At 35.4% G+C, this 17,552-nt stretch overlaps 1 protein-coding gene across 3 annotated transcripts; it reads right to left on the reverse strand.

The window, feature by feature from the left end:
• Positions 1-100: 100 nt before the first annotated feature.
• On the reverse strand, positions 101-16,804 carry LOC110810797 (Tetrapyrrole (Corrin/Porphyrin) Methylase). 3 transcript variants are annotated; one of them, XM_022037088.2, is made up of 9 exons: positions 16,414-16,798; positions 16,092-16,159; positions 15,878-15,974; positions 15,662-15,790; positions 15,230-15,338; positions 14,972-15,116; positions 6,682-6,724; positions 907-1,080; positions 101-419 (listed from the first exon to the last, which is right to left on the reverse strand). In XM_022037088.2, the coding sequence occupies exons 1-9, from the start codon at positions 16,636-16,638 to the stop codon at positions 306-308; spliced, it is 1,104 nt and encodes a 367-aa protein (XP_021892780.2). In that variant the 5' UTR covers positions 16,639-16,798; the 3' UTR covers positions 101-305. The 3 variants fall into 3 exon arrangements, 2 of the variants coding, with proteins under 2 accessions (XP_021892780.2, XP_088074862.1); XR_015818685.1 differs by lacking the exon at positions 101-419 and adding an exon at positions 1,195-1,332 and having other exon boundaries at positions 950-1,080; positions 16,414-16,804; XM_088218736.1 differs by lacking the exon at positions 15,662-15,790 and having other exon boundaries at positions 16,414-16,799.
• Positions 16,805-17,552: the final 748 nt, after the last annotated feature.

The raw sequence follows: 17,552 nt of genomic DNA on the forward strand, positions 1-17,552 counted from the left end.
TCCTCTTATACAGCTGGCTCCAGTTGCATCTATCACCAGATAGACCATTGAATCTGAGAAACATTATTAATCTAAAATTGATAATTAATGAAGCAGATCAAGATTCCAAACAGTCTTTCCAATAATGAATTGAGAAGGATCTGATTAGATTGGGACAATTTGTCTGCCCAACCAAACAATTTATTAGTGGTTACAAAAAGGGCATAGCAATACACAAAACTGGTGACCTGTAGAAACTTTCAAACTTATCCATTTTAACAAACATGGTAGTACAAGCAACAGAAACTTGTAAACTTGCAGTATGATTAGCGTCGATCACAATCATGTTCTGTCTCAACTTGCTTCCCGAATTTCCTTAATGCAAGTGAATAAATTGTTTTCCTTTTCGCCGATGTTCCTTCAGCCACCAGTTTGACAGCCTGAAGCACAGTCATAGGTGAAAGTTATCATAACTAAGAAAGCTCATTCACAGCCCTTTGAGGCACACTCAAAAAGGGACTACAGATATCTATCAAACAGGCAGATTAAGGGCAGGCCAAATCTCCCCTTCTAATGATGAAATGAAATTTGGTAGCCAGCCAAAAAACGTTGCCATATATTCATAGAACTTCCTATTACTTTGCAGAAAATATGTTCACAACATTATTTACTCACTGCATTCTGTAAAATGTTTAAATAAATATTAATGAGAATGATCGTTATTAATATGAACTCACACCATCAACCACCCTGGTTGCACTCATTTTACAATCACAACCTTCAGTGAACCAATCTAAACACTAACCAGTGCTAATATTAACTTCAAAGAATTTTGCAATAGCACAACGTATAATGCTCTGTAACATATTAACTTGTATGTGTGAACTTAATTTTCAAGGGATAGGCCCCCGTTAGAAAAGCTATTACCTTAGAGAGACTATAACCCTGGGAGATCAGTTCTCTTAATTCATTTTCAAGCTCAGCCTCTGTCGGAGTTTCAACCATAGAGCTTTTATTTCCGTCAATCAAAAGTGTAATTTCTCCCTTTGGTTGGTGAGCTGCAAATGCTTCTTTGGCTTCCCCCAGAGTACCCCTCCAAAACTATCAAAACATAATCATCTTCATCAGTGAATCTTGTAGAAGAGTTAAAATAATTGAAAACTTCTGTTGAGAGAAAAAAACAATCACAAAAACAAGCCAACAAGGGATTGCTACCTATTTAAGAAGTTGCAAATTTGTCATGATGTCATGAAATTCCCTAGATCTTTATCAGAAGTAAGAGGACTACCCTTAAATAAATAACAAAGTGTCCTGAGCCATCTATCAAAGGGCCTCATGTTCCTTCCTGTCTTTCTAGATAAGCCACATGTAAGTCAGGAGCTAAGAGAGAGAATTCTTTTCTCTTTTTATTAAACAAAAAACACCCTGCCAATGCTAAAATCCAAAACAAAAAAGACCAAGTCACCAAACTCAATCCAGAAAATTCAAAAGCAATACGCACAAAACAAAAGGGTAATGGATACCAGAAAAGGTGACTCGGTTTCTCAGCCACCCTCTAGCACATATAGCTTCACGAAAACCTTCCCTTCCTTTCTTGAGATTAACAATAGTGAAATCCTCTCTTGCACCAAAACCAGAAAAGAAGATGCTTGGTTTTCATTTTTTTCTTTAAGTAGGCTGAATACGATTATTCTGTTCAGCTCAAATAATTTAATATGCCGATCTGATTACAAAGAGGATGGTCAGGTCTGCGGATTTGTAACAAGTCAATACTATTTAGTCTGTTCAGAGCAGTCTTCCACAAGAGACCTTAACACTAAAGGGAATTTCAGCTCTACAGTAAGCACTGGTGAAAGTCTCATTAAAGGATAGAGGGAGAATGTGTAACGAAAGAAAAAATGGTGACAGATACTGTATGTTAGTTATGATTTTGTAGTAGAGTATATTAGTAAAAACAAACCTATGTAATTAATTTTAGGGTTTCCTTTTCTTACACCTAAATTGTGTATATATAGGGTCAAATTATTCAATAATAAACATCACATTCTATTCTTCCACGTATATCAAAGCTGTAAGAGAAAAAATTCTATTTCATTTTCAAACTCTAAACTGGAGTACATTGCCGGAATAAACCCTAAACATAAACCTTACCTCCATAGCGGAACTCCTCTCAAACAAACTCTGTTTTCAGCTGCAAACAGCCACCTCTTTTTTGGTGCTCTGTCCTATTCTGTTTTTGCGCAGCTCTGCTCTGTTTTTGGCGCTCTGCTTTCGTATGCAGTTAGTTTTGCTCTGTTTCTGACCTATTCTGCTCTGTTTTTCCACTCTGTTGCAGCTAAAGATACTCTGTTATCCAGCCTCCACCAAGCATCCTGCCTCTAGCTGCATCCTACAATGCTGCACGCCTTACTTCACCAGCATGCTGCAGCCACTTTCCGACCGGCCTTCATAGCCACAACCAGCCTTCATAGCTGCCACCAAGCTGCAAAAAGCAGCACCAACCAGCCCCTACTACACAGTTTGTTCGAGTTAGTTGTCCTGTTCTCTTTTGCTTCTGGTTTCCCGGACTACACCGTACCTACGCTATTTACTGCCACGTCCAATTAACTTCACAGTCCAGTAGATAATTCCGTCAGAAGAAGATTAAGAGGCTAAAAGAATCTCCTTGTAACTCTAGAAAAACCCATAGGTACAAGTTCATTGGCACATTCAAGTAAGTTCCTTCTTTCACATGGTTTAAAAATCTCAGGTAAATTCTTTGCAAACTCTAATTATTAATTCAGGAGTCACAGATCATATGACACATTCCTCACATAACTTTAGCACATATGCCCTTTGCCCTAACAACCAAAAATAGCTACTTCAAATGGTTCACTAATCACTATAGCAAGGACCAGAGATGTTAAGATTAGTCTTTCAAAGTACTTCATGTTAGAAAACTTTCCACTAATCTTGTGCCAATAAATAAGTTACCTCATGATATGAATTTCAAAGTAACATTTCTCGATGTGTATTTCAGGACCATGAGTCAAGGATGATGATTAGACATGCTAAGATAAATGACAGGTTGTACTTCTTGGAAGTACCTGGATTTATCTCTTTCTCTTCTCTTTGAACAATCTAACTCCACTGTGGACAAAATTTGGCTCCATAGCTAAAGACTCGGACATCCTTCTTTTTTGGTTCTTAAAGTTATATTTCTTTCTTTGTTCAAAGGGTCAAATAGTGAAAATTTGAATTTTGATGTATATGAACTTGCTAAACATAGACAAGTAAACCTTTTGTTAGGAACCTGTCTTGATCTAGAAGAATTAAAGAAGAATTTGGAAGTATACGAAGGAAGAAGAAGAAAAGATTGAGGAGAATAAGAAAGAAGAACAGAAGATTTAGAGATTAAAAGATGAAGAAATAAGAAATCAAAGGAGAAAGAGTGTAGTTCTTGATTCAATTCAAAGGATTTCTGTTTACGAAAAATGTCTCACATAATCTCCATTTCCTTCTCTTTTACATTAGTTTCTCTATAACAGTAAATCAAAAATTACAACTAATTCCTAACTAATTTCCACTAATACAGGCAACTCAACTAATTATTTTTTAAAACCTAACCAATATTAGATTTTAGTCCTAACATTACCCTCCCCATTGAGGCATCCTTGTCCTCAAGGATGAATTAAGTAACTCATAGATTACCCAAGTCTTCATTGCCAATACAATTAATGCTGCCCATTGAACAAATATGAGACCATAGAGAGGAGTTGGATATTATGATGCCATATATAACAGTTCCCATGAATGAAATTTGAAATAATAGCCAATGTTATTAATGGGATATGATCTTGTAATGAAAAAATTTGGAAGGCATGTACCTAGACAAGCTTGATAGGAATGAAATTGGGTATCTACCTGTAATACTCTGTTCCCAAAAATAAAAAAAGAAATGATAATATAATTATTCTAAACTAACAATAAAGAGAAAAGAAAAACATATTAAGGTTTCACTAAGAGGTGGAGAGACACTCTCTATTAAAGTTTATTATTAAACTTAACGACTTGGAGATCGATGAGTTTGTGGCGCTTCTTCAGTTATTATCTACCATGCATTTGAATGATAAACAGGATAAGCTGGTTTGGAAACTGAAGAACAATGGGATGTTCACGGTCAACTCCTACTACAATCACTTAGCCAAGGGCAGTGGAGAGAATGTTAATTTTCCGGTAGCTCAACTTATATGGAGAACGAAAACTCCTCCAAGAATTGCTTTTTTTGCTTGGGAAGCGAGTCGGTAATGTATTTTAACTCTTGAGAAGCTGATGAGAATGGGTAATATCATGGCTAATGCTTCTTATATGTCTATGCAGACGGCAGAATCTTGCAACCACTTACTTCTATGGTGTCCAGTGGCGTACAATATTTGGACTATGGTTTATAGTCTTCTTGGCATGTACATGGGCGGTACCCCCGTTTTGGTACCTCTTTAATATAAATACTATACTTTTTATCTAAAAAAAAAATAGTCTTCTTGGCATCAACAGATAATTGCATGGTCGGTTAGAGAGAAACTTGGGACTTGGGGTGAGATATGTAAGAAATCAAAAATTGTAAATCTTATACCTCTTAACCATTTTTTGAGTAATTTGGAAAAAGAGGAACAACAAAACATTTGATGGGTATGTGAGGGATTTATCTAGAATTAGAGATAGGTGGATACATGCTTTTGGAACTCTAATGCTGGATCATGATCTCTATGGATGGGATGATTTTGGGAAGATTATTGATGCACTAACTGAATTGTAAATATTTTGTATATGAGGGACACCTCTTGGTGCCTTATACATAATATACATTATTTTTATTTTTTTTTAAAAAATTAATTAAAAGGCTATAAAACCTTAAGAATAGAAGAGAAGAAAAGAAAAAGAGAGGAGAAGAAGAACATGTTTGCAACAAGGTAAATCTCCTAAATTCTAAATTAGAACTCTGTTACATGATACCTAGACATAAAAGCTAAAAGAAGCACCTATACATATGTAAGAAGACAAGAATTGTTGTAGCAGTAGCGTTCTAGCCATGTTTTTTTTATTTTTTTTTGTCAATCTTCTGCAACAAATTTTATTTATACTCTACTTATTCTAAACTTTCTATAAACACTAAGGTTGATAAGTTGAATTAAAATTGATGAAGTTATGAATATCTGAAGTTGAGGATTTCAGAGAAAATGCAAATAGCACGATACTGAGATCTCAGCTGTAGCCAACTTTTGACTACGAAACTATTTTATTTATAATCTGCATATCATAAACTTTCCATATCCACCAAGATTTCATGATTTAGATTAGAATTGAGCAACTTATGAATTTTTGAAAGTTAAGGGCTGCGTAGAGTGTGAACCGTGTGATAGTGTGTTCTAGCCATGTTTTCAATTTTTCTAGCAATCGTTTGTCCACTAAACAATTTTATTTATAATCTAATCATCCTATGTTTTCTGTAGACACTAAGAATGTATTATTTGCATGAAAATCAAATACGTTATGAATTTTTGAAGATTTAGGATCTTAGAAAAAATATGAACCCCGTGGCAATGGGCTTCCGAAAGTGTTTTCAATTTTTCTGGCCAGTTGTTCGGCCACAAAACCTATATAACTATAACTTAGACATCATAAACTCTTCATAGATGCCAAAATTGCATGATTTGAATTTCTGTTTTCCGGTGACCTTTTTGATTGATTACTTCTCCTAAAGTATAGTTCTAGATGTCTAGTTTATGGATATTTAAGATGTTTTTTTTAGATATAAAAATATGATATAATCTACTAAATCACAATCATTAAATGGTTACCGGCCTATGTATAATAAATATTTATATATCAATTAAAATATCAATAAATTCTCCCAAAATCTTCCATTATGTAAAGAAAATGACCCATAACCAAAAAACCCAAAGTTTGAAACCATCTATTTTTGACCCTATCAAAGTCATCTTCCACCTCATGAAAACCTCTCTTGTTCATCTCTTTTCACACTATTCAAAAAATAGCAAGAGGAATGGGACTCACATGTTTCTTCGCTCTATTAATATCCTTCCAGGCCCAAATTTCTTCCCTCACGGAACTAGCTATCACCCAACTGATCCCAGTAACCCATAAGTCATAGTCCAAAATTTATACACAAGTGGGCACCAAAGAAAGATATGATTACAAGACTCACCCTCCCTCTTGCATAGAAAACATTCATTCACCAACATTCTCCACCTTCTCATCAGCTTGTCAATAGTAAAGATACACCCGTCACTTGCTTCCCATGCAAAGAAAGCAACTTTGGGTGGAGCAGTAACCTTGCAGATTTGCCGAAAAGAAATACTGGCATTTGTGTCATCATTTTTAATCAAATAATTATATAAGGACCTAACCAAGAAAGACCCTCTAGTATTAAGTCTATAAATTGGTTGGTCGTTGCTCCTGTTAATTGTAACAAAAGAGAGTGTATGGAAGAGAGTCTCATAATCATTAGTACTGTGGGAAGTAAGTGGTACAGATACACTATTTAGCTCCCTAAACAGACATGACATGATGCAAACATATAATAGAATATCACAAATGTAATGAGGAAAATAATATGCCTTCTTCATAGCATGGTACAGATACACTATTTTAACTCCCTAAACAGACATGATATGATGTAATAAGGAATACTAAAAAATCTACCTCTTCATGCAGTTTTGTTATTTCTCGAGCAATGACACATCGTCTGAAACATAGAGAGAGAGAGAGAGAGAGAAAATTAGGACCTGTGTCAATAGACATTTACCTCTAGGTCCTAGAGTGAGAGGAAATGGAAAGGAATCTGGTGCTATACATCTTGCAAGTATAACTATCATCATCTGCTTGTTGAATGATGAAAGAAAAACATCACAATATTCAATCACTTCTAAGATGTTATTAAACAAAAACTAAAATCATTCATGAATAGTCATCACTAAAACCATAGTTGATATTTAATTTTTCACTATAATATTTAAACATGTAGATTAGGTAGTAGACAATAAAGACAGAAAGTACATTAGCACTAACAATCTATGTTTAGATTAGGGGGAAAAGATGAAAGGCAAGGAAAGGAAAGGAAAATGTGTTCCACTCTCTTTGTTTAGAAGTTCTAAAATAGAGGGATAGGAAATGGAAGAGTTAACTTGTGTTTCTCCAATCCTTTAATTTTTGCTTTCTATGCAGACAGACCACTGCTATTTACAGTTCTTTACTCTGGAGACAATTTCTTTAGGAAAAGAAAGATATAGATTAAAATTATTAACAAGCCACCAAAAGAGTGCAATCCGGTATTTTCAAAAGAGAATTAAGCGAAATACCAATGAGCTCTGAAGATCTTCTCCATTGAGGAGAGAATGATCTTTAAATGAGAACACTATGTACCCCTCAAAACCTCTTAATTCTGTTTCCTTCCAAATGACCTGAGAGCAATAAGAAACACTAATTTTGTCCGAGCCTTGTCTGACCTTATACCATCTCAAGCTAAACCACTATAGCCCTCTTCAATCCACAACCACAGACAGGGGCCATAAGCCTCTTCTGCATCCTCAACATGAATAACTTGAGAAAGAGAGGTGTTTGCAGTTGCTAAATGCTAATCATAGCCCACTTTGTCTTTGTGACAATGGATCATTTAACCATTTTCTTCCACATTGTCCAAGGAGAAGAATGTTATGGGATTCAACTAGTTTGATGTGCATACATTGCGTGGTGAGCAGCTCTATTTCTTCTGAATTACTTGCATGGGATGGTATATAGGCTGCAAACATCTAAGTCAATTGCACTCATCCGCCACTACTGTTTAGAGATATGAAACAGAAGAACTTTACAAGGCCAGATGGTTCCAAACATTCCAGATTTCGTCCAAAGGTCATTCCCTTAACAGTGATAAAAATACTGGGACCTTTTAGATATTCTAGCTTTATCCCTTTTTGCATTCTGTTTCCTTATATACTTGGGTAACACCCCCTTGGTGCCTTTTGTTTATAATACTCATGTTTTCTGCCAAAAAACATCATTGAATGAGCAACAAACCACCCCTGAGCTGAGAAACCATAATTAGATCAACTGATATTCATCTCCATAGCCGTTTGGTATCCCTAAAGATCTTATATCTAGACAGCTGTGGATAAAAGGTTTGCTTGGTAGAATCCAATGCCGCCAAATAGTGTCTTCTTTGCTCATCTAAATTCTCCCAAAGAAAGTAACATTGAATGGGATCTAAATCCCTTGCAACCTTGCTTTGATGGAAATAAGAATATAAAATAAACTGGCAGGTTGCAAAAAGAGCTTTTGATGATTGTGGGTTCCCCATCTGGGAGGTATCTTCTCATCTAGCCATATAACTTGTTTCTATCTTACTGATGATGAGACCACAAACCCCCTGCTCACTAAACTCTATTGCTATCTATAGACCCAAATACTTGAGATGAAAATAACTAAGCCTACACGCAAAATACTAACATATGTTTATATAAATGTTTTTTATTATTAAAGATATTTAACTTAAGGGAGAATCATAGTTCACCCTTATAGCTTAGTTTACAGCCAAGTTTCAGTTCTACCCCTAATAGTTTAGGCTCCAAGCTGTCCTTGAATACCTTGTTCCATTCAATTCCATCTTGGGAACTTCTCCACCTCCAGCCAAGATAATTTCTTGTAAAATGGCCCAAAATATACAGTTCCCTCCTCTCTATTCAAGTCTTCTCCAAGAACCTCTCCCAACTCCAGCCAAAAATACTTCTTGCAAAATGGACCAGAGTACACAATTCGTCACAACAGCTGAAGATATAGTTTGTTTCAATCATTCTTCCATCTTTACTTTCGCTTAGCCTTTTGCAAATTACAGTCTTGCAAAGGTGGCTGTCACAGTCCCAGACTTTGGATCTGAGCATAGGGCCTGCTAGTATGAAATCCTGAAGCAAGTGAGCTACTTGCTTCCCAGTTTTCTGGCCTTGCAGGACTATGGTGAGGCTCGTCTTAAGAGAGATTCCAATCCTTTTGAGACAAACTCTTTGAATTCATAGCTTACTGACTTCATCCATGATAATAAATATATTTATATGGAAGCTAATTGAATTAGATCCCTATTGCAATTATAGGAACAATAGTTGTAGTTTTATTCCAGTTTCTAATTCAAATCTACTTATAATTCTATAAATTATAGTCCTTGTTTTATTCCAACTTCCTAATATATAGCTAAATCTAAATACTAGTGGAAATTGTTAAAGAATTATAACTCTTATTAGTTCCTTAAGGGATCTAACTTCCTACTTAACTAAAGACTCCAACTCCTCCTTTTTGTTGCTTCCATGTTTTTCGAGCAAATTTATCTTGAAGAACCGGCTGGGAATCCTTCTTTTTGTGTTATGCAACAGGGGCATGGGACAATTTCCAACTATTACCAACTTCCAGACACCTCTTGTTGCCTCTTCGTTTGTAAATTAATGGTAAACTCATTGTGGTGATCAAATCAGCAAGATGTTGTAATTCTATTTTTGCTGCAACAGTCTGGCAGTCTACTGACAAAGACTGGAACTTCATGGTCAATAATAAGAATGGAGGACATGCTGCCAATTTCTCTAATTTTTGCTGGTACTCCTTCCCCGAGTTATTTTGGCAAAACTTGGAGCATTCTCCCAATTGAAAGCAAATGTGGGAGGTCCAAAAGGAAGGTTGTATTGTTGTTTAAAAGTTGCCTCAATAATTTTGACTGGTCAATCTTGCTCAAGGAACCAAAGTTGAGCATCTCCTTTGATGTGGAAAGAAGTGATGCTAACTTTTCTTCATTGATCAACAAAATGCTCACACAAGTTGAGCCACCCCAGAGGATCTACATTACCATCTAAACGAGGGAAGTAAAAATGAGAATATTTTGGTGTACACCTGCTCCCTTCAATTACCCTTGTTTGTCCATTATTTCTTCGCATTTCTCTCCCTCAATTTATACTTCCTTTGAGTGTCTCTCCCATTTGCCTTGGTGGCTGAGAGATTCATCCATAGGATCTCTAATTATTCAGAGCATTCTCTCTACTAGGGCTATAGCATGGCTTGGTCCTGCTCAGGTTCCAGTTAGGCCCTCACCCAATATTCTTGATACATCTTAAGGAAGCTTTTGAATTGTTCTTGGAAGGCTTAAAGACTCCTATATCCTCTGTTCTAGTACCATGTTAACATGGTACCATATTGGGGATTGGTTTATAAGTGAACTAAAGCTCAAATCTCAAATCAAGTGGGCTGATTATTTTGAAGATTTCCTCCCTTTGCAACCCATAATTAAGATTTATAAGGGAACTAAAGCTCAAATCTCAAATCAAGCAGGGTGATTAGTTCGAAGATTTCCTCCCTTAGCAACCATGATTAAGATTTATAAGGCAACTAAAACTAAAATATTGAATCAAATGGGCTGATTATTTTCAAGATTTTCTCCCTTTGCAAACCATGATTAACTTCCATAAGTATTGTTTAGAAAGCATCCTTCAATTTAGTGTTAGGCGGTCTGAAACTATAAGATAAACAGCTTGATGCTGTACCAGGTACATATATAGAGAAGAGCTGATTAGTCTCTTCTAGAATTTAGGATCTAATTTCCATGATTTAGTACATGTTATAACTCGTAGGTACTGTCAATAGCCTTATTCAAATAAAATGGGATTCTATCACATTTATTTAAATAAACTTAATACTAGATCAACTACCTGGCCTATCACATACCTAAATGTTCCGTTGGGAGGCAACCTTAGAAGTAGGGGTTTTTGGGATGGATAGTTGAACAAGTGGTCACGTGTTTGGAGTATCGGAAGGTGAGTTTTTCTCTCTAGAAAGAAGAGTAACTCTTATTCACGTTTGTCTGTCTAGTATTCCTATCTAACTTTTGTCGTTGTTTAGGATTCCAACATAAGCAGCAGAGAGAATTGAGGGGTACTTGTGCAATTCGCTTCTTATGACCAGGGGCAGGGGAAGAGAATTAGGACCACTTACTGAGTTGAGAGACAAGTATTCGGGGGGTTAGATATTAAGAATCTTAGACTAAAAGAATATTTTTATTGGCTAAACTAATTTTGGGGCTTCTCACAGGAACCAAACTCTCTGTAGTACAAAGTGATCAACAGCACTCGCCAGGGTTGCAGAAACAGATGGAATGTCTTAACAAGAGGATCTATTTCTCACAGAAGTTCCTGGAAAGCTATCTCCAATGTGCACCGATTGTTTGTTCTGCTCATGCACCTAATAGTAGGAGATGAATCTAGAGTGTTGTTTTGGAAGAATGCACAGATTAGCGATCAACCTAGGGCTAGCCAATTCCCATTCCAATAATTGTATAACCTATCATCCAGAGACAATGATCTTATCTCAGGTTTACATCCACCACAAAGAGAGAAGTAGCTTGGAATTATCACTTACATCATAACCTATCAAATAGGGAGACTCACGATATGCTCAACCTCCTAACCCTGTTTGAAGCTAGTTCATTTAAATTCTTGATAAGATACTAGAATTTGATCATTGGAACCTAGGGGTCAATGCACTCATAAGAATTTCTTTGTTAACCCCACTAATAATCAACATCTAACCATCATATTGTTGTCAAGGACGTTTAGAAAGCTTCAGTTTCATCAAAGGTAAGGGTGTTTGCATGAACGATCATTCATCAAATGCTCAACACGAATGAGATGTTACAAGTTCGTCAGCCTAACAGAGTTTTTGTCCCTACGTACCTGCGTTATGTGTTACAATAGAAGAGAGACACACTCATATTTATTTATTCATTGTTAGACAAAATAGATATCGTGGTGTATATGGCTTGAGAGAAACCACAAGATATTTCAAGGCCACTACTCATCATGCCATTAGCCACGAGAAAGGGTAACGTTTTTGGCCACCTTATGGGCAAAAGCTCGCAGGAACTATACTGATTTAGTAATTTTTGAGCTTCTACAGAATTAGGAGGCGATCATGTTGTCACCATAGGCGATTTTGGCTGTTTTATTTTTCTACAGTTGATTTTTCCATTTATATTTATTGAGGATGATGTCTTATCCTCCATATATGTATTCTTTCCTTTCATTTCCTGATAATACTATCCAAAAATAAATAGATAAACTAAAAAGTAAAGAGAATCTTAACATAATATGATAGCATAATGGAATTTTAATCCAAATTCTTCTTGCAGTCCCCATGGGTCCCACATTTTTATACCAGGCTAGTAAATTGATCTCCCTCCTTGCTATATGACATCAAAAACCTAACATGACTAGATTAATTAAGTAGGAAATTGTTAAAAACCAAAATTTCTAAACTGAATAAGAAATAAAAACACTATCCTATTAATAGGCTATGCTTAAGAGTTCCAAATAATCTAAATACCCTTAATAACGCATAAAATTATAAATATAGGATATCTCTTAATATTTAAATATATAAATTTTGTGATACACTTGTTATGCATTACTGAAACTATCCAAAGTGCAGACGAATTCCCTCAAGCAAAAAGCTGAAAAGATCCCACTAGAGTGTTCATCACCAGACAAAACTATATTGAAAGCACAATCCACCACCCAAGGACATGTCAGGGCCTTGACTCATTAGGGTTTATGTCAAGTGAGGTAGAACATGAGGAGAGAATAGTTAAAGAGAGAGAGATAGGAGGGAGAATAGGAGCTTAGAGAAAGAGAAATCCGATTCAATGATACAGTAACTGTACTACTCCCAGTCATTGGGTACAACAGTCATTGGGTACAACCATGATTGTAGTACAACTATTTTCAGAACCATTTTCACATAAAACAAAGAAGCTCCACAGGAAGGTTCTCTAGAATTTAGGAATGAATTAAGGCTCTCTAAGTGGTTGAGTTGCACTGAGTCAAGGCTCTTTGAAGTAGCCAGTAAATTGATTTTAAGCATCATAAGCTCTAGCCTGAAACAGAGTGAGGAACCTAGTAGAGGAACACCACCTTGACTGAGGAACAACCAGCTAAGTGAATGCATCTTGACCAGTGGCCAATTTTCTTACAAGAAGTTTCAACAGCTTTGGTTCTCTTATTTGAAACACTCCAATGCTCTAATGAACCAATGAATTTGTTTTCTTATAAAAAAGAAAATAATAATAATAATAATAATAATAATAATAATAATAATAAAGATAAGGCTTTAGGATGGGCTCCCTCACTAGTAGAACTCCCATGAAAGAGTATCTAGAATCTAGAGTTGTTTAAACATTTGGAATCGTGTTGTTTGTGAACTAATTATTTTAGATTTTATATATAATGTATGTGTTTTTGTGTTTTTAACTTCTTCAGCTGTTTGTGAACTAATTCTTTAGATTTTATATATAATGTATGTAATTTTATGTGTTTTCAACTTCTTCACATATGTTTATGCATATATACATGCATATGTGACATGTATAAATATGTAATAACCCTTACAAAAACTCTAAAAATGGGTATCATGTACTACACACCCAAAGTAATGAACCACATAAAACTAACCCCAATACCATTTACCAAAGAAAACGATGAATCGCATACCTATACCATGTACCCATAACAAACTATGACCAAGGCAACCACCACTGGTCCTAGACCCTACACTTTGTTTCCTTTTCTAGAATGGAAAATGAAGAGAAGATCAAATGTGATGTAGGACAAGTTAGGGTAGTTCGCCTACTTAGGATTTGGGAAGTAAGAACCTAGACATATCTAAAAGAATGCTTAAGCATCTTGCTTAAGAATTTGGTGGCATCATAATACCAGAAAATTGAAAAATGCTTCCGATCTTCCTCCACTTTATAAGCTCGAATATGCTTAGCTACAACTAAGAAAGATTTATCAAATCTAATATTAATGAACAATGATTCTTCTCTTCCTCAGAGTCCACATATCTAAATTTTCTTTTATCAAAGTACAGTAGGATGCCACTTGAGTGAAGCAGAGTACAAAACAAGAAGTAGGCCAAAAATACCGAAAACTGTTTGGAATTGCTGAAAACAATTTTGAAGAGACTAAACTAGTTTGGTCAATCTTGTAATGCCCACTCATGGGTCATGCATATGTGACAACCACATGCCGGTTTCGGGTAAATGGGTGGCATTGGGTTCTGACAATAAGCTCAACCTGAAATGTGGTTACAGATCAGGTGGTGATGTGAGACGCACTTGTCGGAAAGGCCAAGATTAAGAAAGGTACCGAATGCATGATTTGCAACAACTGGCACATTTTCCGATAGATTTTTGCAATGGAGCTCTAGTTGGATGCTGAGTATAGGTCTCTAGTTTATTTTAACGAAAAGAAAAAAAGATCATAGGTCTCTAGTTGATGGTGGCAACTGTGTTAATCACCACACACTGGTTGTGGATGATTTGCAACCAGCAGCTATTTGACGTATTAGGGTTTTTACGATTTTTTTCCCCCTCCAAATAGGTCTAGAATTGATTTGGTAAGGAGTTTTGAGATTTTCTTAGTTTAGTAACTTTTAGCCCTTATATTAATGATATAATACAAATTTAAGGTAATTTGCATGTTTAGGAATTTTTGGAAACCTAACTACCACACTAGCATTTCTTAGGATCAAATTTACGAAGTCTTAAATATCACATTTAAAGATTTGATTGCATCACACAACCCAAAAATTTAGAAAATCCTCAAAGTACTTTGTTGATAATTGAACTGAATTCTCTCAAAGGGTAACTGCAGTCTCAAAGTATTTCCCCACTGCTACATCTCTCATCGCCACCTAATCTCCAACCACATTTCAAATCGAGACTATTGCCCAAACCTTGACACAACCTACTGACCTTCCTCCCCAAAAAAACGGAAACCATGAGCCCATGCCCAAAGAAAATGAGTAGTACATCACGAATAATCCTTACTGGGAAAATACTGCCTAACTTCAGCAAACTAATAGTTAATAGAAATTAACTAAACGCAAGGAGGCTAGGTAGATCAGTTGTTACCTCGAGTCACCAAAGAGTGACGAAGTTTCTTCAAGCAGCTGACAGAGTTTGTGCGGTGGAACATAGAATATTTGTGTCCTTGTCTCTTTGGCAGAAACAATCAGCCTATCCCTACGTGATCCAGTATGTTTAGGGAGAAATCCAACTGAAAAAGAATAAGTAATATTAGGAACAAGTTAATGTTAATGCTACCAATACTACATGGTCACAAAATTGCAAAAAGAGAGAGTTGAGCATTAATTCCATCAGAAAATTCACCAAATGTGAACTCATCAGTTGCCAAACCCGAGGCAGAAACAGCAGCTACAACAGCAGATGGCCCGGGAATAGGAATAACAGGAATATTCTCATCCACACATAATTTCGCCTGCATAATGATCCCAACTTGTCACATTCTTCATCAAAATTTAAAGGACAGCTAATACAGGGTTTCTAAGAATAAAGGGACCCTTAATTAAAGAATATCTGAAATAAGATATGCAAAATCCCTACAATCAGATTGTTCAATTTCAAAGTGCACGGAAAGGTTACTGAAGTAAGTGAAAATTACAAATACTATATGTCTGTACTAGGTTTTGCTAAATACACGGACGATCTTGCTTGCATCAAGAGAAAAAGATTGCCAAGCTCATAGTAATAGGGAAGCAAATAATACACCATCACTGAACAACAAATAAAACAGACTCTCACCAATTCTGAACCTGGATCACTAATGCCTGGTGTCCCTGCATCACTAATCAGTGCCACAACCTCCCCTTGTCGCAACCTCTTTAACACCGTTTGTTCTCTTTGAGCCTCGTTGAATTTATGATAACTCAGCTGGAAACCTAAAGTCCAGGCTCAGAATGGATACAAAAGCCCAAAACTGCCCCAATAACTTATACCTCAAAGCTAACAGAAACTTACGAGGGGAGCTCTAATATTATAATGTTGAAGTAACTTCCCAGAATGCCTAGTGTCCTCTGAAAGTATCACATCAGCCGATCTTAAAACGCGAAGTGCACTACATTATCCAGAGTCAAGATAAATAAGAACTTGATTAGAGAAGAAAAAGCTAACACAGTTTATTCCAAAAACAAAAATGGATATACACCCATGTATTTCCAGATTCAGCGAGTACCGTAAGGTGATATCTTCAAGATTCCCGATAGGTGTTCCGACTAGATACAGCCCAGGCTTAAGAGGACCCTACAATGTCAATACACCACCTCAAAAATCGCTGTTAGTTTTGCTTAAGCAAATGAAATTCCAATTTTTGCAGTAATTAGTTAGAGTTACTGTATGAGAATCTCTCTCTTGATTATTAAAAATTCTCCTAGCATTAAGGAGAAGAAAGCAGAAGTGATGGTGATCGAGTTTTCGATAGGACATGAAAATACTACAAACAATTAACTGAAATAAGGAACAATTTCTGCGAAAAACAAAGGGATTGGATTACTTACACGCTTCGAAGATTCTTCGCGAACTGAGTCGGTGAATTCTGTGGAAATTGAGCTGGAACATAAGGGACCGACGCAGAGGTTAGGGTATAGAGAGATTGATCTTTTCAATGTAAAGAGGAACTGACTAGGTTGGAGACGCCATGAGATAGCAGTGGCTCTGACATTAGGCACTGAAGCTGAAGGTAGCCGGAATAACAGCATTTGAGCTCTGTGGTGCGGTGGCATATGAACGCATTCAGTAGGTGCCTGCGCGTGATTGCGCAAATTCAAACTCAATTCGCCTGGCTTAGCAAATTACATAAATATGTGGGTTTTATATAAAAATTGCAGAATTTTTTTTCATTAATTTTTTAATTTGAATATTGAATTGCTCTATGTTAAGAAAAACCCTCCAACACTTTATATTCTTTTTACAAGTTTCTTTTAAAAGGTATCTGATTTTTATTTTCTTCCCTTTTTTGGATCATCAAGAGACTATGTGATGTTTGAAATCATTATTCACGTGAACTTGTGATAAAATTTTATATTTTTTATACATCTAAATATAATGATTGATATTTACGTTTAACATTTTTTGTAATTTAAAAATTTCAAAATCAAAATAAAAAAATAAGTTGTATTTAACCAATTAAGTTAATATATAACCACTTGTATCGTTCAATAATTTATGTACTTCTATGGATAATAAATTAACACACAACTCGGATTTAACCAAGAACAAAACATAGACAATGAGATTAAATAAATAATTATTTATATAAAATTCACATAGACAAAAGTTTTTTACGTATATAATAACATGTTCAAAGAGTAAATAGTAACTTGTTTTATAAAATAATTTTTCTTAAATGATATATATCCATATTAGATATTTTAAAAAAATAGATTTCATAATTTCACAAAAGAAATTAATTCTTAATGTTCTTGTAAGTATATATTCTCAAATATTCTCAAAATTTGATTTAGTTTATTTAGTAGATAATTTTAATTTATTTAATAAAATATTCATTTTTTGAGCAAGTAACCCTTACTTCCTTCAACTAAAAATTTTAATATGGAGAAATTTCTATTTTTACCATTTTTATTGATTTAAAAATGAAGTTTCGCAAGTTAAATTCTCATTATGTATCAAAAAGAAG

The sequence above is a fragment of the Carica papaya genome, chromosome 1 (genome assembly GCF_054855325.1).
Source record: "Carica papaya isolate Zhongbai chromosome 1, ASM5485532v1, whole genome shotgun sequence".
Lineage (NCBI taxonomy): Eukaryota > Viridiplantae > Streptophyta > Magnoliopsida > Brassicales > Caricaceae > Carica > Carica papaya.